Source organism: Pectinophora gossypiella, chromosome 26, assembly GCF_024362695.1.
Source record: "Pectinophora gossypiella chromosome 26, ilPecGoss1.1, whole genome shotgun sequence".
NCBI lineage: Eukaryota > Metazoa > Arthropoda > Insecta > Lepidoptera > Gelechiidae > Pectinophora > Pectinophora gossypiella.
In genome coordinates, this window is record NC_065429.1 from 326,409 (window position 1) to 351,247 (window position 24,839).

At 39.0% G+C, this 24,839-nt stretch overlaps 1 protein-coding gene across 7 annotated transcripts in view; it reads left to right on the forward strand.

Moving 5' to 3' along the window:
• LOC126378351 (phosphatidylinositol 4-phosphate 5-kinase type-1 alpha) overlaps window positions 1–24,839 on the forward strand; it is an 80,134-nt gene that overhangs the window by 26,118 nt on the left and 29,177 nt on the right. For 2 of the 7 annotated variants that reach the window (XM_050026625.1, XM_050026623.1), the window contains exons 5-14: window positions 405–569; window positions 1,022–1,174; window positions 1,852–2,004; window positions 2,205–2,344; window positions 4,067–4,108; window positions 8,055–8,147; window positions 8,565–8,697; window positions 9,858–9,945; window positions 15,253–15,315; window positions 18,589–18,663. In XM_050026625.1, the coding sequence (XP_049882582.1) occupies window positions 405–569; window positions 1,022–1,174; window positions 1,852–2,004; window positions 2,205–2,344; window positions 4,067–4,108; window positions 8,055–8,147; window positions 8,565–8,697; window positions 9,858–9,945; window positions 15,253–15,315; window positions 18,589–18,663 (1,105 nt within the window). Of the gene's footprint in view, window positions 1–404; window positions 570–1,021; window positions 1,175–1,851; window positions 2,005–2,204; window positions 2,345–4,066; window positions 4,109–8,054; window positions 8,148–8,564; window positions 8,698–9,857; window positions 9,946–15,252; window positions 15,316–18,588; window positions 18,664–19,230; window positions 23,545–24,839 lie in introns of those variants that run through there. The other 5 variants (XM_050026619.1, XM_050026621.1, XM_050026620.1 and 2 more) reach the window with 5 other exon arrangements.

Sequence of the window (24,839 nt, forward strand, 5' to 3'; positions counted from 1 at the left end):
CTTCCGGCATTGACAAGACATGAAACCATAAGTCAAAACATAGATATACCATCTCCCCCTAAATCTTGTAGTTAGCTACTATTGGTTGTTACTGAGGTCTGCAGCATCTGGTCGACGTGCCTCCTGCAGGTCTCACCATCATCCGTTCTCACCAGATAATGCACCAGCCCCAGTACTCTCACAACCTCACCAAATTTCCATATCTGGGACAGGTCCGTATAGTTTCGGACCTGTACCCTCTGGCCTAAACAGAAGAATAAATTAATAACTCATTCTCTTCAAGACAAAAACTCATTGGTGCAAGTCCGGTACCAGGGCTTCGGAAGCAAGACGGTGTACCACAGGAGAATAGTGGTTAGGCCAAAAAAGCACCCCAAAATTGAACTTTACCCCTTTGCCCGTAGATGTCGATGTGCAGCGCTCCACTGCGGGAGCTGAGCAACCCCGGCGCGTCTGGAAGCATCTTCTACCTGACCAATGATGACGAGTTCATCATCAAGACGGTGCAGCACAAGGAGGGCGAGTTCCTCCAGAAGCTGCTGCCCGGATACTACTTGAATCTCGACCAGGTTAGTCTAGAAGGTTCCACGGTCTTCCAGAAGCTCACAACGGCTGAAGGTAACGGCCTCCTTGGTCCAGTGGTTGAGGTTCCGGGAGGTTCCAGGTTCGAATCCCGGTGGGGACAAATCACAAAAATCACTTTGTGATCCCTAGTTTGGTTAGGACATTACAGGCTGATCACCTGATTGTCCGAAAGTAAGATGATCCGTGCTTCCGAAGCCACTTACTGATGTAAGTATGTAGTCGTTACATGAGCCATGTGAGGGGCCTTTGGCGGCTCAGTAATAATCCTGTTTAGTTTGTTAGTGGGCTCTGGTTTCCGCAGTAATACCCAGAAGGTGCCTGTTCACTCTGGCCTTGAAAGCACCCGGGTTATATGCATTCGGAAATACAGAAGGCGGCAGAGAATTCCACTCCTTAATAAAAAAAAATGCTGATATAAAGTTTCCTCTTCCCCCAGAACCCGCGCACGTTACTACCAAAGTTCTTCGGCCTGTACTGCTACCAGTGCAACAGCAAGAATGTACGGCTGGTCGCTATGAACAACATCCTGCCCTCATCCGTCAAGCTGCACCAGAAGTACGACCTCAAGGGGTCCACTTACAAGAGGAAGGTGAGCGATCATAGCATTTACCACCACCACCACCACCACTACCACTACCACCACCACTGCCATCACTACCACCACCACCACTAGTACCACTACTACCACTACCACCACCACCACCACCACTACCACCACCATCACCATCACCACTACCACCTCTACCACTACCACCACCACCACTGCCATCACTACTACCACCACCACTAGTACCACTACTACCACTACCACCACCACCACCACTACCACCACCACCACCACTACCACCACCATCACCATCACCTCTACCACCACTATCACCTCTACCACTACTACCACCACCACCACCTCTACCACTACTACCACCACCACTATCACCACCACCACACCACCAGCACCACTACCACCACCACTAGCACTACCCCCACCACCACTACCACTACCACTACCACTACCACCACCACTACCACCACCTCTCTCTCTCTCTCTCTCTCTCTCTCTCTCCTTGGCATTTATTGTCACCACCACTACCACCACCTAAAAACTAAAATTCATAAATAATTTAAATAGAAAAAAAAAAGAAAACGTTTTTGTCACCTTTAGATCTGTCTTTATTTAGTAATCGGAATTTCATAATTTATCTCTGACCTGGGAAACTACTCAATTTATTTACTGCACATTAACATTAGAATATTTCTTCCTTCCAGGCGAACAAGTCGGAGCGCCAGAAGAGCTCCCCGACGTACAAGGACCTGGACTTCATGGAGCACCACTCCGAGGGCATCTTCCTCGAGGCGGATACATACACTGCTCTCATCAAGACCATGCAGCGCGACTGCCGCGTGCTCGAGAGCTTCAAGGTAACAACCACATTAACTGCCTCCGTGTCCCAGTGGTTGAGCGTTAGGCTCACGATCCGGAGGCCCCGGGTTCGAATCCCGGTGGGGACACTTGCTGTTGTTGCTTTCTTAGATGAATTGCTTCGATGTGGCATTTTTAACCCCTCTGGTTCCGGGACTGCTATGTTATGTTGAGCCTCTTGAATGTGCGTCGTTCCCAGATAATGGACTACTCGCTGCTGGTGGGCATCCATAACCTGGATGAGGCGGCGCGCGAGAAGGCGGAGGCCCGCAAGGCGGACGCGGCGCGCGCCTGCGACGACACTGGAGAGCCCAACAAGACGCAGCTCAACAGGAGCAGGTATAACCTTAACACTATAAGACCCTGGACACTTTCTTCATAAAAACCTCATTTCACACAGACACTACACATTGACGTTATCGTACACGCGCATCTGTGTATGTGACGTCTGACGCCCGTACGATTGAAAACTGAAGTAAACCCGAGGGGGTGAGGTAAACCTAGCTCAGCCGGTGGTGGAGAGCGGAGAGTTGCCGTTCTATACGTAGTATTATACCATATTTATGTAGAAAAAGGTACGCCAATAACTTATACATATAATAAAACATTAAATGAAATAAAAGTTACATCTGGAATTAGACTGTTACATAAGCTAATAGGTGCACACAACATTGCAATGTAAGACTTTTTTTTTGACGTGACTTATTGTAGATTTGCCGCAGATGGCATTAACTACTTGGCCGGACAAATGGGGAGCGCTGAAGGCTCACCCGGAAAGTAAGACAACGTAATCGTTTAGGTAGATAACTAAATTCTATGCTATTTATTTATATAGGTACACATACAGCAATACATATGAAACTTTTACAGACAGCATTATAAATAGAAAAACTTGGTATATTATGCTTGGTATATATACGTAAATGGGTCGTTCTTCTTTTTTATCGACAATGATCTGTCCTTCGTTCTGCTTCTGATAAGTTATGTTTTAGAATTTTATTTCATGTTTTGATTGTCCAAAAATATAGTTATCTTATTATACTCAAAATACAAGCAAAATACTAATCGGTTCCTCAATTAGTTATTAACGTAGCTTGATCGTTTTTCACAAAATTCTGTGACAGAGTGGTAAATTGAAATGCTGTCTCCGATGAAAAGGGCCACTCTGTCACAATATTTTTTGGAATGCGCCTGCAAAGAAAAGTATGTTACCAAGATAAAGAGAACCACGAAATAGTCCTCTACAGACACATATTTATATGATGTTTTAAAATAATTATTGCCGTTATAATTTTAAAGATGTTAAATCCGATAAATCGAGAAAATGTCTTTTTATTGTCGATAAAAAAGAAGAACGACCCAAATATCAAAAAACCCCGTCGTTTAACAATGACCAGTTTCCCAGTAGGTATAGTGCTTTTAGTTCTTTCAATAAGAACAGGTAGGTGGTGCTGAAATAACTTTTGAAAGTTACTTCTTAAATACATAAAAAAAAGAAATGCATTTATTTCGGGTGTATTGTAAGATATAATTATGTCACTTTAAAATAAAAAGCTACTACAATAAAAAAAAAAAATTAAAATAATAATGAAATAAATTAAAGCACATAATAACGGGTTCTTACCGCGTTTAAATGGGGATATGAGACTCCCGATATTTCGACACTGTTGCAAGTGCCATGATCACGGGATGACTGATGAGATTGGAGTGGAGTAGGTAGATCCATAATTTTCTACGGGCAGATATCTGTCTACCCTCTTTCTTTGCCGCTTGTTTATGTTTTTGATATCGGAATGTTCGGAACCATCTGAACTCTTAGCTCTGAGCTTTTAAAATGGCTGTAAAGTCGATGCGAGAGCGACAGTAGCGACCGCATGACTGGCATTGTAGTTGAGGGTCATTAGATGGTACAAAAAACCATGATGGTGATGGATGGCTGGGTGGTTTAAAAATTACGTAACATAAAATAGCACCGGGCCTGTACCCCCGAAGGGGTAGGCAGAGTTGGTGGGCAGTTTTTGAGGGAGGGACTATAGTGGTATGTTTATACAATTATTTCAGGTCAGACCAGGAAGACTTCCAGGCACAAGTGAAAAGAACACAGTACGATACATATACTATACCTCAGTACTAATACTTATATGTACCCAACCGGTGATGTGCCGTTCCCGGGAATATTCCCAAAGTGGGAATGTTCCCAAATTTTGAATGTTTGAAAAGTGGGAATGTTCCCAAAGTGGGAATGTTCCCAAAGTGGGAATGTTTCCAAAGTGGGAATGTTCCCAAAGTGAGAATGTTTCCAAAGTGGGAATGTTCCCAAAGTGGGAATGTACCCAAAGTGAGAATGTTTCCAAAGTGGGAATGTTTCCAAAGTGGGAATGTTCCCAAAGTGAGAATGTTTCCAAAGTGGGAATGTTCCCAAAGTGAGAATGTTCCTAAAGTGGGAATGTTCTTAAAGTAGGAATGTTCCCTAAGTGGGAATGTTCCCAAAGTGAGAATGTTTTTAAAGTAGGAATGTTCCCAAAGTGGGAATGTTCTTAAAGTAGGAATGTTCCCAAAGTGGGAATGTTCCCAAAGTGAGAATGTTTCCAAAGTGGGAATGTTCCCAAGCTGGGAGTCTGGTGCCTTTTTACTGCCAGAAACTTTCCGGAAATGGGAACATTCCCGAGAACGGCATATCATTATACCTAACTTTGTATACAGGGTGTTAGTGACAGCGTACCGAATACCGAGGAGGATGACTCGGTTCATGATTCTGAGTCAATCAAGTGAAATAATCTATCGCATTAGTATGCAACTGAAAATATAAAAAAAAAATACTTAACGTGTTAATGAGTTTTTACGACGGAAAATTCCACTTGATATTAACTCTGAATCGTCACCCTAAATATTCGTTACGGTGTCACTAACACCTGTGTGTACCTAACGTTAAATACTTACCTATTATATTTGTGTTGGTTGTGGTTTCTCGCGGTATGTCTATGCATTGAACATGATATTGTAGCGGACCCAACTAGTTGGCCACCTAGTTCCGCTCACATGCAACAGATGGCGTCACATTCAATAATGCAGTCTTCAAGCAGTCCTGAAACGCGGTATCGAAGTTTTCACGGCAAGACGCATATATACAACTTCCAACACAACACTGTTGGATCGTCGATCCCTAGTCACACTACAGCCTGTCCATGGTATAAGAAGACCAGGTATGCTCAGTGACAGCGAGCATTTCAAGGTTAGCCCAGCTGATGTCACCCCACGCTGCGTTCGAAACCCGGTGGGGAAATATCACAAAAATCACTTTGTGATCCCTAGTTTGATTAGGACATCACAAGCTGATCGCCTGGATTGTCCGAAAGTAAGATGATCCGTGCGTCGGAAGGCACGTTAAGCCGTTGGTCCCGGTTACTACTTACTGATGTAAGTAAGTAGTCGTTACATGAGTCATGTCAGGGTCCTTTGGCGGCTCAATAGTAAGACACCAGGGTTGATGAGGTTGGTAATCCACCTCATAACCCACACGATATGTGTCCTAAGTGAAGTTTTGGGTTGATTAGTTTAGAATGAATCCGCATGCCGTAAAGGCCGATGCATTCTTGGCATACCACGAGAAAGAGACACAACTATATATCTATCTCTGTCTAACACAAAACATTTGCCTTTTCTAACTCTTGTAAATGTCCGACTAATGTAGACTTTACTGCATGGTTGTTACAGACTATATTTCTGCGACTAAGTAACTGAAAACATTGGAAAATTATGGGGTTCTTACATATCGCATTTAGCTGCTTGTCTTGAGCGTGTCGTTAAAACAGACAAGAGGGCTTTTGCCGTGTCTATAAAAACTTACAAGTCCACAAGTTCACAAGCTACAAGTTACTCACAAGTACGGTCACGAGCACTAATATGTATACACTTTGGTACCAAAAGATTGCCGAAAAAGTAAGATGATCCGTGCTTCAGAAGGCATGTTAAGCCGTTGGTACCGGTTACTACATACTGATGTAAGTAAGTAGTCGTTACATGAGCCATATTAGGGTCCTTTGGCGGCTCAATAATAACCCTGACACGAGGGTTGATGGGGTTGGGAATCCACCTCACAACCCACACGATAGAAGAATACATTTTTGAAATTACGAAATAAGTAAGGGCAATGTGAGAACTTTTCCATAATTTTCGAATATTTTCTTCGTTTTATCTTGTATAAACTGTGTCCGACCGAAAATAATAAGTAGAATAGTGAATGTTAACAGTTAAATATTGGTGCTAATTCCTGTAAATACCATCTAATTTTATTTTAAGTTATATCTGTCATTTTCTTATCCGCCGAAAAGGAAAGGGACGGGTAATCGACAAGCATAAAATTTATGGAACACACGTCAATTTTAAGCACAAATCTAAACCAACCGTCTAAAAATTTTACATCAGTCAATAACCCGACACAGTTAAGTAGACAGCACGTCAAACGGATTGCATACCAGCGACATACCTTTTTGATTCGCCCGGGTTATTCATTAATTTACTCATTCTTCCTAAAATTAAGAGCTGTGAATCATCCGTCCCTTTCCTTTTCGACGGATATGAAAATGACGGATATAACTTAAAATAAAATTAGACGGTGTCTGCAGGTATCGGGGCCATTGTGTATGTAACTATTCTGGTCTAGATTTACCATATGACATGCTTAAACTGACTAAGTTATGGTAAATGAGTAAAAAATATATATTAAAATTACTGTAAGTAGATATATATCATCCGTCGCAATATATCGCCGCCATGTAGAGAAAAATCACGTATAGCCCTGGTAGCCCAGTTGGTGGAATGTTTGTCTCTCAATTTGAGGTCGCAGGTTCGATCCAGCACAGGCCTAAACCAATGATTTTCGAATTTGTTTTTGAATTCATGTTTAGATCATAAATGATCGTGAGGAATCCCACATTCCCGAGAAATTTATTTCGGAGGTATGTCCCTAACCTATACATATTGAGCTGGTTTTCCCTGAAGATTTGACCCTGAAGACAGGTCCGGTTTTTTACAGAAGCGACTGGCCTGTCTGACCTTCCAGCCCGCGAAGGGAAAACCAGCCCGATACAGGTTAAGTCACATACCTCCGAAAATGCATTTCTCGGGAATGTGGGTTTCCTCACGATGTTTTCCTTCACCGCTGAGCATGTGATAATCATTTATGATTCAAACATGAATTCGAAAACAAATTCGACAGTCATTGGTTTAGGCCTGTGCTGGATTCGAACCTGCGACCTCGAAGTGAGAGGCAAGCGTTCTACCAACTGGGCTAGCACGGTTTTGGTATGATGAATTATGATGAAAAATATGATGAATTACATTTCTTGGTACATTATAATAAATATTTAAGGTAGTAGTTGAAATCTTTATAAACGGATTTATAGTATTATTATTTTTATCACATAAAAGCCAAGTCACTTATGAGTTTAACGGTCCCCGTGGTCCGGAGGTCCCGGGTTCAAATTCCGGTGGGGACATAACACAAAAAATCACTTTGTTATCCCTAGTTTGGTTGGGACATTACAGGCTGATCACCTGATTGTCCGAAAGTAAGATGATCCGTGCTTCGGAAGGCACCTTAAGCCGTTGGTCCTGGTTACTACTTACTGATGTAAGTAGGTAGTCGTTACGTGAGCCATGTCAGGGGCCTTTGGCGGCTTAATAGTAACCCTGACACCAGGGTTGATAAGGTTGGTGATCCACCTCACAACCTACACGATAAAAAAGACTTTTCGTTTTATTTTTTACGTGACTGGTAGATTTAGATGGTATTAACTACTTGACCGGATAAATGGGGAGCGTTGAAGGCACTGTTGAGTCTGTCCCCAAAAACCCAATAATTGACAACATACTACTAATTTCCTGCAATTAATTTATTCTTAATGAAAATCAGCTTTTTAATGTAAATAACATAAATACCAAACTTAACAAGAAATACCATCCAAAACCAAACTTGAGTAACCCAGAAACCTAGCTTTTCATGCGTCCAAAACCAAAGTGCCGTAACTCAAAATTTTGTACTTTTCAGGTCAATAAACCGCCAGCGGCTGGTGGCACACTCCACTGCAATGGAGAGTATTCAAGCTGAAAGTGAACCTATTGATGAAGAGGAGGACGTCCCGTGAGTAGCTGTACCTTTATTTCTAAATTCTAAAACTCAAAAATGTGGTTAATGTCAGACATCATCATCATCAATTTAAGAGCCACGCTCTTGTCGGTGCAGCATTCTCCATGCTCCTTTTTTAGGGAAAAATAGGGCAGTGGTTTCCCTCTTGCCTTCCCGATTGTCCAAAAAGATGATTCCGTGCTTCGGTAGGCACTTAAATCTTTAGTCCCGGGTTACTAGCCCAAATGCCTCCAACAACCCGCAATGGAGCAACGTGGTGGAGTATTTACCATACCCCCTTCCGTTGCTTTAGGTGAGGCCTGGCCCAGCAGTGGGACGTATATAGGCAAATTCTGTTATGTAACGTTATTTATGTCATATATGTTATTATAATATGAGAGTGGATGCATAATTCTCTCCCCATACTCCCAGGCCGGGCGGTATTCCAGCGCGGAACGCGCGCGGCGAGCGTCTACTCTTATTCCTGGGAATCATAGACATCCTGCAGTCGTACCGGCTGCGGAAGAAGCTGGAACACACCTGGAAATCCATGATACACGACGGAGTGAGTACATAGTTAGCCCTTACCCGGTTGATGCCGGATACATCTATAGTAGAAGTGATAGATGTCGTGTGAGTCGGTCACTGTTAGGTATCGACGGTACGCAAGTGAAACAACCGGTGGTTACAAACAGACTGGTTTATTCAATGCGTGCGAGGCGCGTTCTCCTAATGATGTATGTAGGTCTACTTACATATACAACAGTCACAGGAGTGATAGATGTCGTGTGAGTCGGTCACAGGAGTGATAGATGTCGTGTGAGTCGGTCACAGGAGTGATAGATGTCGTGTGAGTCGGTCACAGGAGTGATAGATGTCGTGTGAGTCGGTCACAGGAGTGATAGATGTCGTGTGAGTCGGTCACATGAGTGATAGATGCCGTGTGAGTCGATCACAAGAGTGATAGATGTCGTGTGAGTCGGTCACAGGAGTGATAGATGTCGCGTGAGTCGGTCACAGGAGTGATAGATGTCGCGTGAGTCGGTCACAGGAGTGATAGATGCCGTGTGAGTCGGTCACAGGAGTGATAGATGTCGTGTGAGTCGGTCACAGGAGTGATAGATGCCGTGTGAGTCGATCACAAGAGTGATAGATGTCGTGTGAGTCGGTCACAGGAGTGATAGATGTCGCGTGAGTCGGTCATAGGAGTGATAGATGTCGTGTGAGTCGGTCACAGGAGTGATAGATGTCGTGTGAGTCGGTCACAGGAGTGATAGATGCCGTGTGAGTCGATCACAGGAGTGATAGATGCCGTGTGAGTCGATCACAAGAGTGATAGATGCCGTGTGAGTCGATCACAAGAGTGATAGGTGTCGTGTGAGTCGATCACAGGAGTGATAGATGCCGGGAACAAAGATGGAGATTCAACGCAGTGATCATTTTTATCATCATCATCAATTTAAGAGCCACGCTCTTGTCGGTGTAGCATTTTGTCCCATGCTACTTCTTTAGGGGAAAATAGGGCAGTGGTTTCCCTGTTGCCTTCCGCCCCGCAGTACTCTATCTGACGCAAGTGGGATGGCGCCCAGAGTAGTCTATTACAAAGCCATAATAGGATTCCTGTCCTCCGCCTCTGAATAGTACTGACAGTTACTGCTGCCCTCTGTCTGATATTTTTTATATAAATACCAATAAAAGAATCTGACAGAATGATTCTCGTTTCAGGACACGGTGTCAGTGCACCGGCCGAGCTTCTACGCGCAGCGGTTCCTCGACTTCATGGCCAAGACTGTATTCAAGAAGATACCTTCGTGTGAGTACCACCTCCTCTATACCGCGTGTACTGTACTCGTGATAAGTGGTAGGGTGGTAGGAATGACGGACTATCTAGGCCTCGTTCCCGTAAAAATATGCAGATGGCGCTGTATACTTTTTAACGTGATAATTACCTATTTTTTCATTGCTCGGGCACATAATTGTCCAAAAAATATAATCTAATATGGACCAGCCGGAACTGCATGACAACCGCGCCGCGCGCGATGCGAATTATATCGAGCGCTTGGATCAATAAACGATTTGAATGCTATCTACGTAGATGGACGTCAAACGGCTATTGGTCGAAGCGCTCAATATAATTCGCGCCGTGCGCGGTGCTGTTGTCATGCAGACCCGGCAGATATGTATAGAATTATGTTGCTGCCTATAATGCTTCTCTTTATTTTGATCAGAATAATAATGGGTGGAAGATGTAATTGTGCCTGGGTGTAATAACAAGGGTCATCATTTATACCCAGAAACAAAGATAAAAGATGCATAAGATGTCTATTATCTGTATAATTCGGTTTAATTCATTCGTAGTCTGGGGCCAAGAGCAAACCCACCAAAAGTAAAAAAAAAAATAAAAAAAAAATAGAGAGCAAACGAAGGCAACATTGTACGGTCACGAGCATTAATATGTATACACTTTGGTACCATGTCACATTAACTTTTTTGACAAATTGAACTATAAGTCTCACTAAATGTCAAATATGTTAGTGCGACAGAGTCCTTAAGTGGGTACATTATATTGCTCATGACTACAACGCCATCTATATGTTTTTTGGGGAATGTGGCCTGAAAAGTCACTCATTGTAGGATGGGAACAATTTTAACTGTGTGTTCAAAGTATTAGGGATAATTGTAAAGGTCGACTGTTGCACCAGGGTTGATGAGGTTGGTAATTCACCTCACAATCCACACGATAGAAGAAGACTGGTACATAAGACGGCGACCGCAGTATTTATAGGTCGCACTGCGGTCTTAGCACCGTAAGCGCGCGACTCTTTCTCGCCTCGACATACGTCACCCGTCACTCTCTCACTGTTCTGCACAGAAAGAGACAGACGATCTCTGTCGCGGCGAGAAAGAGTCGCGTGCTTACAGTGCTAAGCCCGCTGGTCATGGTATAAGAAGACCAGATATGCTCAATCCTACGACAAGCCGCCATTGCTAGCCCATTGATGACGTAAGTGTTACCATTAAATTGGTATCTCCGACATTCCAAGGTCGTAAATTTTATTATTGAAAATTAAATGAATTACTGACTAATGTATTTAATTACTATTACTTGTCACATATATAAAAATAATTAAAACTCTTAGTAAATATTTCGCTAAACGTTTTAAATTTCCTTGCAAAGTAAATATAAAAACAAAGGTCGTGGGTAATTTATTTTTACGAAATGGCAACGCAGGGTGGGATGACGTCAGCTAGGCTAACCTTGAAATGTTAGCTGTCACTTTTGAGCATACCTGGTGTTCTTATACCATGGCCCTGTTATAGTAAGTTACGAAAAAAAGTGATACAGTGCATGAAATAAGGTCTGCATAGCCTCCAGCTTCGAAAAAGCGAGAAAATTTGAAAAAGAAAAAAAAACTTAGGTTTTTCACTATTGGCAAACACCGCTGAAAAAAATAAGAAAAAGAAGAAAAAATTGAGAGTTATCATATTTGTATTTTTTTACAATTTCATTACATAAAATATGCAGCAGTTGGAATTGTTCCTCCGAAATTTCATCAATTTCAGTCATCTTGACTAACGATCGAAACTTCTTCCGTTTAAATTTCTATCTAAATTCTTCTGTTGACGCTCAAAATTGAACGCTATACCCTCGTAGGTATATATTTGGCCAGTGTGCTATTCCGAAATTAGTGTTCCAGAATAATCATAAAACATACAGATAAAATAATACGGGTTGGTTATCATGCTGGTTACCATTCCAAATGGAATTGGGTAGTTTCCTAGGTCAAAGATGAATCATAAAATTCTAATTACTAAATAAAGACAGATCTAAAGGTGACGAAAAACGTTTTCTGTTTTTTCTAATTAACTTATTTATCTTTTTCGTAAAAGTTAGATTCATCGATTTTATTTAGTATAGATATAATTCAGTTGTTTAAGTTTAATATAGGTATATAGTATTAGAGAGACACGATGAGGGTGGCTTTAAAAAACCCTATATAAATAAAACATGATAAAAAAAAACTTATTTATGAATTTTAATAAAGAAAAATAAAATAATAATTGCGACATTTTGTCACGTTTTTCTATGACGTCGCAGTGTGCTTTTTGCATACAATTTCCATAGTAATTTCGTGTTTTGACGTTTATTAAAAAGTAACTGATTTGACTAGTTGGAAACTAGCCTATTCCACATTCCCTGCTTACCCCGGTGGGATATAGGCGTGAGTTTACGTGTGTATGGCGGATATTATTTTATTTGGGTAACTTACATCGATAGTATACTTAAATAGCAGAATTACTCAAAAATAGAACAGCCTTTACAAGTTACCACGCACTACACATTATGAACCGTATTATGTTATCTGTACGCTTTATGTATTCATTGCTAACTTATGTCGTAATAATTATATTCTAATAAATCTTGGTGTTATAAATAAAAGTAATACTGTGTATTTGGGATTATGTGTAAGTTTGGGAACGTACACATACTGCGTGACCTGTTTTTACACTTTTTAACACTTACCCCCTACCCCCCCCCCCCAACAACCCCCAACAACAACAACCCCCCCTCCCCTGTCCAACGACAACCTCCACCTCGATTTCGTCGACCACTCGTAATATACAGGGTGTTAGTGACATCGTAACGAAAACTTTGAGGGATGATTCAGGCCATGATTCTGAGTTGATATCAAGTGGAATTTTCCGTCGCAAAAGTATGGAACGGAAAATAATTTAAATAAGCTCTAAAATTTTCATGACTTCTCCGACAGGAAATTCCACTTGATATCGACTCAGAATCATGGTCTGAATCATCCCCTTCAGAATTCGTTACAGTGTCACTAACACCCATACCTACTTGTATGGCTACTGTATGTACTTGTATGGGGTGTAAGTTTCATCGTAACGAATACTGAGAGGGATGATTCAGCTGATTATTCTGAGTTAATATCAAGTGGAATTTTCCATCGCAAAAGTATAGAATTGAAAATAATTTAAAAAAACTAAAAAAATAACATGAATTTTGCGACGGAAAATTCCACTTGATATTAACTCAGAATCATGGTCTGAATCATCCCTCTGAGTATTCGTTACGATGTCACTAACACCCTGTATATATGCCAAAAAAGTATTTGAATAAAGCTCGAAAAAGGGTGAAATTTTCCTACAGAATATTGACTACACCCGACCAACCCCCTTTCAGACCAAGCGTGGTATTTTGAAGAGCTCCCTCACCCCCCTTAACAGGTCATCCAGTATGGATTCGGCCATGTGAATTAATATGTATACACTTTGGTACCATGTCACATTAACTTTTTTGACAAATTGAACTGTATGTCTCACTAAATGTCGAATACGTTAGTGTGACAGAGTCCTAAAGTGGGTACATCATATTGCTCATGACTGTACGTTCCCGTAATACGTGTCGGACTGTTTTAACACTCCTTATCGTGTTTTGAAACAGAAAATTGTGATTTCAATAAAACTCAATATTGATGCGGATTCAGGCGGAGATAAGTTTTATTTTAGTTTGACAGTTATAAAATTAGGTCTATCTCCGCATGTACTCTATTTATAATGACATAAGCTCACGGAATATATCCCAATTGGGGTAGTCAGAGTTAGTACCTGCACCTTCTTATGGTGGACATATCTTGTTATGTCCACAAGAATCATCACATTTTCTGAAAAAAAAAAAAAAAAAAAAAAAAAAATCTTGCAAATAACAAAAGGAGTATTAAAACATGCTTCGGTGTTAATTTTAACTCTTTTGTAGTATAATCTAATATAACTAGGTATACTGTTACTGTTTACCCTACCTACCTGTTTCCTTTCCATCACTTAGCGCCATTGCGTTTGCGGCCATACAAACGATTGGGGGTTAGCCAAGTTGAGTTAGCAAACGACGTGACGTGACTTATTGTAGATTTGACGCAAATGGCATTAACTACTTGGCCGGAAATTGAAAAGCGACAGACAGTCATACAAATGTGTGGAGCTGACATAAGGTGATATGTAAATGTATGAGACTGACATAAGGTGACATGGTCGGCGCCGTTATCTCAGGACCCCGATACCGACCTCGCCGGCGCGGTCGACGATTTCCCACATTCAGCGCTTATCGCTTTCCGCCCACTAGGGTCCATTAATTCTTTGAAATATAATCCTCTCAGAGGACCCTCAGGCCTGTTGTCTTTAATTTTGTACCGGGTGAGAGCCCTCAGCGCTCCCCATTTGTCCGGCCAAGTAATTAATCCCGTATGTGGCAAAATTACAATACGTTTTGAAGAATCTATCGTTTTCTTAATCGTTTGCAACTTGGCAAAGGTAGAAGAGTTACTCTTCATCAGAAATGTAATTTAATCATTTTTCCTTTCCTCTCAAACTCTTTCGTTGCCATGTTCAAAATCAGTATACAGGCTGTTAGTGACGCTGTAACGAACATAGGATATTTGACTGGGTCAAAGATAAAAAAAGAAAAAGGAAAAGATAAGATATAAAATGCTAATCAAGAAACAGAAGCCAGTGTAAGATGATCAAAAATCAATCTCATTTTACTTTTCGACTTACACTAACAACCTGTATAACCTCACTTCCTCTATTTTCTATCCTCACCCGTACGGGTTGAAGACCCCCCCCCTCCCTCGTTATAACATCCGTTATAACTTGTTTTAACTAGTTAACAAAAGGCAAAAAAGAGTGCAAGTTTTGTTTAGCCATCGGGGTTTAGAAAACAATTTGACGTATGCGCATATAAACAAATGTCAAATAGCAATGTTGCCTTTAAAAAATGTTGCCCAGTAAATTTACTAAAAAAAAAAACTCCACAACATACCTTTTTGTTTTTTTTTTATTTCCGTTTTATTTAGCCCAACAGTGGCTATGGATGTCCACTAGACATAAAAAAAATCCCTAAAGGCACTTGTCACATTTTTACCCGACGCGCGAAAAAGGGTTATATTTAATCTGTAAAAAAGTGTTTGTTTTATAAAGAGGTTTTTTGAAGATTTTTCAATAAACAAAACACACTCTTCGTTGCCTCAAATTCTAACGTTAAAACGAGTAATAACGCAAAATGTGTACCGTGGAATAACCCGTTATAACGCTATGTGTTGCGTAGTGGACCTACCAGAGATAAAGGGGAACCACCGCAAGTTCCGAACACTGGTCACCAGCTACATAGGTACAGACTGTTGTGTTGTGTGTAGCGGGGGTGTTGGTGTTGCTATACTAGAAAAAAAATAGAAAAAAAAAATTTTACAGTTTCTTTTTTGAAACGAAAAAAAATCACGTATTGCTGGTAAAATTAGTGACACTTATTAATATAACGTAGTTTTTATTTTCTCTTTTGATAATGAAAATGTAGATTTTAAAATGTACATGTTAAAAAAAATGTACGCAGAAATTAAGATTAAAAATTAGCATGTTTTCAAGCACAATTTAGTGTAGATAGTTGCCGTTTTTGTTTTCACCTTGACGTAACATTAAAGGAAAGTTGACTGTTTTCCGGTTTACTTCATAATTATATTTTTGTTGGCTTTCTGCCAACTAGAGAAAAAGTAAAATGAGGTAATATATTTTTTTTTAATATTTGTAGTTGAAGTAATGTAATTATTATGTCCATCTATCGGAGGGAGGAGTATACTTCACCACGCTGCTTCACTGTGGTTTGGAGTTCGCTCCAAAAAGACGGAAAATTTAAAAAAAATCAAAAATGCACACCAACACCTTTAGTCTTACCCGTAGCCATTTTGTTAATGGAATGTGTTGTTTTTAGTTTCACCTTAACCGACTAATTTGTTTTTAATTTAATTTTTCGTTAAGTGCAATCGATGTTTGTATCAGGCATGTTCTAGTAATTTTTACTTATAATTTCTTTTAATTTTATTTCTTTTCCCAATTGGATGCCGTCTTTTTATTTTTAAAATTCTAAATTGCGCATGTTAGTGATATATCAATGAAAATGTATCTTTTGAAGTTTTTGAGGGTTTTGATTCTAGCATTTTGAGTCCTCTGTGTTTTACACCTAATGAGAAATGTAATTTTCAAAAAAATAATATTTTGGTCCCTATTTTTGGTATGAAGCATAAAATAAATCACCCTCAAAACCCAATGTTGCCACCTTCAACAAAAATACCATTTATTATTTCACACGTCCAAATTTCTACCACAACACTGTTTAAACCCTGGTCACCCCACCCAGTATTGCCATGTGAAAATAATATCTGTTTTTTTTCCCGTTTCTTCCCACCAATTGTCCGTAATCGGATGCTCGCGCGTGTCTCTGGAGGTTTGAGTAAGTCCCCGCGATGATGATGATGATGTTGGCATGTCCTGTTGACGCTAGTTTACCTGTCTTGATGAGATTTTTCGTATTTATGAAGTTGTTATAAGCATGATATGATTTAGCTTAATCATTTTTTTCCATAAACCATGTTGGGCAAAATCAGTATTAAATTACAGGCTGATCATCTGATTGTCCAAAAGGTAAGATGATCCGCGCTGCGGAAGGCACGTTAAGCCGTTGGTCCCAGTTACTACTTGCTGATGTAAGTAAGTAGTCGTTACATGAGCCATGTCAGGGGCCTTTGGCGGCTCAATAGTAACCCTGAGACCAGAGTTGATGAGGTTGGTACTCCACCTCACAACCCACACGATAGAAGAAGAAGAAGTATTAAATGTTACTAGCTAAAATAAGCGATAGTGCTTAGTCCAGCTCGGGTTAGGGCTCCGATGCCGACCCCGCATTCAGCGCGTATCGCTATCGACCCACTAGGGTCGATTAATTCTTTCAAATATATAATCCTCTCAGTTGACGCCCTGAGTCGAGGTTCTCGCTCATCTGGACACTGTTGGACACTTGTCTTAAATTTTTTACCGGGTGAGAGCACTCAGCGCTCCACATGTGTCCAGGCTGTCCAGCTAAAAGTCTACAATAAATAAAAATTTTAAATTTGTCAGAGAATAAATTTAAAGCTCACGTGAAGCTTACTTTATGTAAAAAAGTTTATTATAAGATTAATGATTACCTAAATGATAAAAATTTCTGGTATTGAATGTGTTCCTCTAGTTATTAAAGAACTTGGAATGTACCCTCATTGATTTAAAAGATGTGTTGCTGTTGCAGTTTCTTGTCATTTCTTCTCCTCAGCCATAACACCTTGCGAAATGACGTAAATTCAAAAATGTTACATTGACCTCAACAAGTTTATCCATGATAATTACGTTGAATAAATGATTCTGATTTCTGATAACGTCAAAAAATACCCATCTAATGGGACTAACTAGAACGTCTAGTCTAAAACTACCGCAGTTTCTCAATTGGCCTAGCCGAGGAAAAGTAGTTGCAAGAAAAACCTTAGCACAGGGCGTTAACGTTCTTAAAAAATGTTTTAATAATATTGGTGCCTAAGTTGATCACGGACTGGATCGGATAAAATGAATGTTTATAACAACTTCGTAGTATTCCCGGTATTTTGCTATTTCTGCCAGCCGCTTCCCCGGACATTAAGTGGCGTCTCTCTTTCCATCTCTCTCTGCATCTCTACTCATCTCTCATGGAATGAGTGTCTATCTCTCGCTGTGTAGTTAGATACATCTGTCTGTCTTGGTTGAAAAAAAAATATTTTTTTTTTCATTTGGAGAATGTCGAAAACTTGAAAGTGGTTTTGAAAATTGTTTCGTTTTGTTCTCGAAATGTGATTGGTGATAATTTTCGAATTTTTTTGTATTATTTTTTTACTCTTTGGCAATTTTTATTGTTTTTTTTTTCTACTTCACTCTAGCATGGGTTTTCACGATTTCAATTTCTTTGTCGAACTTGAAAGTTAGGCTTAAGATTTTTAATTTTATTTTGCAAATTAGCGGCACGATATTTTATTTTACAGCGACGCTTTTCAATAGAGCAATAATGTTTTTTTTTTACAAAATTCACAGCTGGCGTTTTTTTTTTAATTTGCATTAATGCGTATTATTGTGGTGTTATTGTAAGTTTAAAAAAAGCATTATAAAAAATAGTATATTGAAGTAGTGTCTTTATGTTTAAGTGTTTTTAACTTTTTACTCTAATATTATTTTGAAAATACCCACTGTTTGGATTTTAGGTAATCTACTAATAAAAATATATTAGAAATGTTGTCAGAACCTAAACAGCGAATCATATAAAATAAAAAAAAATACAATTGAGCAATTATATTATGTAAGAAAAAAGTTTAAAAAGCTAAAGTAAAAAAAAAATGTCCTAACTAAATTATTAGCATTTGATCTTTAGCGGCTCAATAGCAACCCTGATGAGGTCGGTTATTGAACTCGCACCTTACACGAGAGAAGAAGAATATTAACATAATTAAATGAAACCTCCGTTTTGAAATCAGTCAAAAACAACAATAACACCACAATATTACCTCAGCCAACTGCAAAAGCAAATTGTAGTAACCCAAAAATTTAATATTTCCAGCACTGAAACACTCGCCGTCGAAGCGGAAGAGCATCGCCAAGCCGACGCGTACGCAGGAGGAGATAGACACTGCAGGTATGTGCACGTTTATGGATTTCCATAAAAAAAAATTAAGGCCTGGGAGGAGTTTGACAAAAATATTTTTTTTGCTTTTTTTGAGTAGCCAATTATTTGTGTAATGCCTTAAAATTCATCCCAGGCCGATATGTTCGAAAGGAACTAATATTATTAAGTGGTATTAACCCCTTTTTTTATTATTTTTAACCAAGTAGTACCCTAGTATCCCTAACATAAGTGAATGCAAGATTTTGGTACCTATATATTATTATTATTATACATTTCAGTTTGTTTTGTCCCCACCCCTATCCTTTCCGGTGTTTGTGCCCTTGTTGTTCGTAAACCCTGTATTTTTTTATTTTTTCCTTTAAAAAAAAAGTTGTTTTAAAATTTCGGAAGTTACACCCTTTGCCACCGCGCTGTGTTTGATCGTTTCGAAATGTGACGTGTTTGTGTGCTAACGTGTGGGTTGGAGACCAAAACGTGGTAACGGCATGTTTTGGCCCTGACGGGGTCGAAATAAACTGAAATGTACCATAAACAAAACAAAAAACCAGAAAACTAAAAACACCTTATCGTCTACAGGACGTATATACATTGGACGACCTATTAAGGACTACAACCCAGACTATATCAAGTCGAGATCGCCTAGGTCTTCAGTGAGATCTAGCATGAGCGATTTTACCGACACTACCATATCCACTTGGAACCAAAAGCATCCAGTCATTCAGCCTACTACCGAATACCCTTCAGTCTTGTCCGACAGGCTAAAATTCGATAGAGAGCGCACGACGTTCCCTAGACGCATCGATTTTGACACATCAAACCGCGACCCGTGCACGTCATACGCGGACAATGTGTACAGAGCGTCAATCCAGGAACGAATGGAAACATTATCCGATCAACTAACTAAAGTCTTAAGCACTGGAGCTGGGAGCTCCCATATAAACGGAAGCCTGGCCGACAGCGGCATCCAAACTGACAATACCAGTACTAGCGTACCCCAGATTTACATAGCTGATGCCCAAACATACACAGCCAACGTCAAAATCCTCAAAGACGCAGCCGTCGACACTAGAAATGAAAACAACTTACAAGACATACCCTTTATAGACGACGACGAAGAGGACAAACTAAAAAGACGCAACGTGTTAGAAAAACACAAAAGCATGTCTAATATCCCAGAGAATATCGTCGAAGAGAAAGAATCGTCCAACGAAAGGTTATCAAGCAGCTTCAACCGTTCCAAATCGCCGACGTTCGTTGAGAAGTTCAAGAAATTTTTCGTTGACATTGGTCTGGTTAAGTCTGAAAGCGTTCCCGACTCCAGTTTGAAAGCTGAGACGTCGAACACGTTACCTAAGAGCTTGAACTCGAGCTATCGCACCAGAAGCGCAACGCCAACTAACCTGGAACTCAGAGATAGCTCAACATTGCCCAAAGACATGAGGTTCCGGAAAGTTCGCTCGACGCAAACCGTTTACATAAAACCGGAATCTCCTGTGGCAAACAGAGCAATGCAAACCAAAGAACACGTTTCGGTTGTGAAACTAAACGGGGACGAGTATATTAAAGACTCAGAGTCAGAAGCGTTTATGAACGAAGTAGTCTATATTAAAAGTATAGAAAAAACTGAGATATATAACGCTAAGGGCAGTGGGAGTACTATTATAGTTGTACCGCCAGCAGATTGAAGAGAGATTCAACAGAGATTGGGATCGGAAATGAAATGAAATGAAATGAAATGAAATGAAATTTATTCTGTGCATGGTATTCAGGTTACAAACAGCTGTTATTTTTCCTTGAGTATCACCAAAGACTGCCTTTTCAGGCATACACACAGATTATTTAAAAACAATAACAAATAATAATATCAATTTTACAAATAATCTACACACTTAATACATGCTTTAAATTATATACATAAAACCTGTTATTTGTAATCTAAATATTCTTTTACGCTGTAAAAGCATCTATCTGCAAGCCAGAGTTTAACTGCTACGCGAAACTTATTGAGTTTGCAGTCCTTGAAAGTATCCGGTAATTTATTAAATATTTTTATACACATGGGAAAGCAGTTATTAGAGGCAAGCGTTAATTTTGACAATGGCTTATACAACTTGTGCCTGTATTGAGACCGCAGAACACGAGTACTGACCTCTTGGCATTGTTGAAAGAGACTTTTGTATTTATAAACAAAAATACAGACATCTAAAATGTAAAGACTTGGCAAAGTTAGTAATTTATATTGTCTAAAATATGGACGACATGAATCAGTGACTTTAAGGCCGAAGATAGCTCGAAGACATCTTTTCTGTACTATAAAAACTTTCTCGCTTTGACAACAATTTCCCCAGATAATGATGCCATAGCGTAATACAGAACTGACATATCCGTTATAGGCTATTATAGCGGCCTCAACAGAGACAATTTGGCTAACACGTCTCAGTGCATACACAAACCTATTTACTTTAGAACAGACGCCATCTACGTGCGCTTTCCAATTACAATGACAGTCTATAGTTATGCCCAAAAATGTTATGTTCTGAACCTCTTCCACCGGTTGCCCTTCATAGTTTATATTTAATTTCAATGGTTTGCCTTTATAAGTACGGTATTGCATGTATTTTGTTTTAGGTATATTTACTTTTAAGTTATTAATCGTGAGCCAATTTGTAATTTTTAATAACGCGTCATTAATTTCTTGTTCGTAAAGGTCTAATTTTGTGCCCTTTACAATTACGGTCGTATCATCCGCGAATAAAATACATTCGTGGGGAACCACATCAGGCAAGTCGTTAATATAGACCAGAAAAAGAAGTGGACACTTTAGACTTGTGGTCTTACTTATTCACATTTTGCAAACACGATGGGTTTTGTTAGTGTAAAATTGTTAGTTATGTTAAGTAGTTAAACTCATGGTCGTTTGTCCTAGTAAGTTTAGTCAAAAGTTATTTAAAGAATCTGCGTCATATCCCTACTATCCCGTTTTCAAAGGGTCCGCTCACCTAACCAGAAGATTTGACAGGTCCAGTTTTTTACAGAAGCGACTGCCTGTCTGACCTATCTGTTGTTTAATGATTGATCATAAGTAGCTTATATAAATCACGCTGCTCCACTGCGGGTTGGTGGGGAAGTCCAGGCCCATCCGGCACAACGAAATCATTATCACACATAAAACAATGAAAAAAAAAAAATTAAAAATACACTCGAAATCGTGTTTGCGAAGTGTTAAAGACTTTTGCTAAAAATGTCGTAATTTAACGTACATTGTTGGTTTTGAACCGTTTGATATTTGTAAAATCATCATCATCATCATCCTGCCAGCACTCTGAGTGGGGTCGGCACAGCATGTATTTATTCCTCTTGCATCCTTAATCTTCTTCTTATCGTGTGGGTTGTGAGGTGACGTACCAACCTCATCAACCCTGGTGTCAGGCATCCTTAATAAAAATGTTGGAATCCGACAGTGTACGCTGAACGCCTTATTATAAGGTGCTTTTTACACAACATGAGATATTTTTCGTAGAATAAATATTCGTAAATGTATTCAAATAAAAAAAAAATGTACTAAAAATTTAAGTATCGACTAAATATCATCAAATTTTATTCCTAGTTCGCTTAGGACATTGCAATCTGATCACTCGATTGTCTGCAAGTAAGATGATCTGTACTTCGAGCAAGTCGGTCCTGGCTACTATTTACTTGACCCTTTCACGGGCAGAGACCATGGGTCATTGATGGTTCATAATAGGTAGTATGACACCTTGGGATCGGAACGTCCGTAGACGTTCAGTCCTTGAAAGTGTTAAATAGTCGTTACATGAGCCATGTCAAGGACCGCAATAGTAACCCTGACACACAACCCCTGACAGGGTTGATTAGTTCAGAGATTGACCTCACGCAGTACTCACACGAAGGAGGACTACTCTAGAGTTGAAAATAATTTTTTTAGTGCATTTGTACATTTTACAAATTATAAAAAAGAAATGTTAACAGTGGTGTCAATTCGGATGGGCACAAAATTAACCTAATTTCAGTTTGACAGCTGTTAAACTAGTGCCGTCCTTTACTTACAGTAAGCGAAAGAAAGAGAAGGAACTAGTTATGGTCGTGTCAAATTAAGTTGGCGTTTGTCCGGATCGACAGCATTATATAATAATGATATGTATTTTTGTATTAACGTATATTTTATAACTGATGGATAATGTTAGACATATTTACTGCTATACTAAGGCAAATACCAAGAAAAAAATGTTAATGTCATAATTGAAAATGTTAAAATGTACCAACCTTACAAAAACTTTTATGTTCGGCCAAATAGTTGACGCCATTTTAGCGTCAAAACTGCAATAAGTTACGTCAAAAGAAAAAAAAATGAGGATTTTTTTTAATTCTGAATTTGAAAATTCTGGCCAAGTAGTTTATGCCAATAACGTCAAAAGTATAATAAGTCACGGCAAAAAAATGTGAGGATTTTATTTTAGTTTTTTTTTGGTGAAGCGAAAAATTGCCCTGTAAATAATAACTATTTAATTATGTACGTGCGTGTGGTTCTTCTTAGAGATTCAAGTCGTTTCTGGCGATAAGTTGTTATTAAACACCATTTTGGCCTTTTGTGCTGTGCTGACAAAATATAATTCGTCGCTTTATAGTGAGCGCCTGTTTGAAAAATATCTCTCAGACGACGCCCTGACCTGAGGTTCGCGCCCAACTGGGCACCCTCAGGTCTGTTGTCTTAAATGTTGTACCGGGTGAGAGCCTTCAGCGCTCCCCATTTCTCCGGCCAAGTATTTAATGCCATCTGCGGCAAACCTGCAATAAGTCACGTCAAAAAAAAAAAAGGCTTTTTAACCCCTTGACGTGATTTTCTTGCAGAAAATATTGTTTTTTTCTTTTTCAATTTCACATTTTTTACCTGGTTCGACACTAGCTTGTTTATCGCGTGGTTTTATTAGCAAAAATCACATTCGAATGCGATTTTTCAAAAAGGCTCTTTAGGTGTTTTTCACTATAAGATGACGATTTCAAAGTAAATGTGGTCATTCACAAAAAATGTCACAAATATGTGATCCGTTTATATTTCAAGTATTATTAAAATAATCGTTTTATAAAAAAGTAGATAAAGAAATTAAATAGTATTGTTTTTTTTCGGAGGCTTATTTTTTTTTTTTTTGTATAATGTGAGATGGATTTTTAATCTGTGGATTAAAGAAAAACATCGTATTTATTAATGGTTCTTTCGAACCTAGTGATGTCTTTGCATTTTCTTTCTCACTCATTATAAAAGAGTACATTATTAGTGTGACAGAGAGAAAGAATGTTTTGTTAAATAATAAACACGCATAAATTATTATTGTCAACGTAATTTATTATTATATTATAGGACATTTTAAAAATTATGTCATTTTTAAAAAATGTTAATGCGCGATTATCTTTTTTTTTAATGTTCGTAATGATTGAACTGATATTGAAGCGAGTTTTGACTGATTTATGTGTAATATAATTTAAAAATGTATTCGATTTGTATAAAATATCAATTATTTACACAATTTTAGTAAAATGTATCAATATTTATTTATTTTCAAAGTACTTTTTTTTTAATTCGGGTAATTTTGAAATGTGTCACGTAAACATTTTTAACGTCTCTTAGACACAATATCTCAGTAACTCAGGGTGTATAGAGCATACTCCACCACGCTGCTCCACTGCATAATGGTGTTATAAAATAATAATAATTTTTATTCAGAAAAAAATATTACTTCCAACTGTCCCCCCATACATTTTAAAAATGAAAGAAAAGTGTATATAGCTTTTTTTTAAAAAAAACTGACCATAATGCAACTATCAGCTTTATTAAATCAATAAAATAATTCTTTTTTAAAGTAATAGGCTGCCTGGGCAGCGGAGCGGAGAAACTATTATAATCTACGAATAAATAATAAGTCAGGAAGAGTAACAACGCTCACAATTTGACGCCACTAAAATGTACACTGAGTGGGCGGGGCTTAAAAAGACTACTCGCACCTACTTCAATCTGCCTCGCACCGTCACTGACGTATGTCATTGCTCGATTTATGCTATATTTCTATGGAAAAAACAGTGAAATATTATGTAAAATGTCGTCATGTGTAGTTAGTTGGTGTAGGAAACGAAAAAAGCGCAGCAAAAAGTTAACTGGAATAACTTATCAT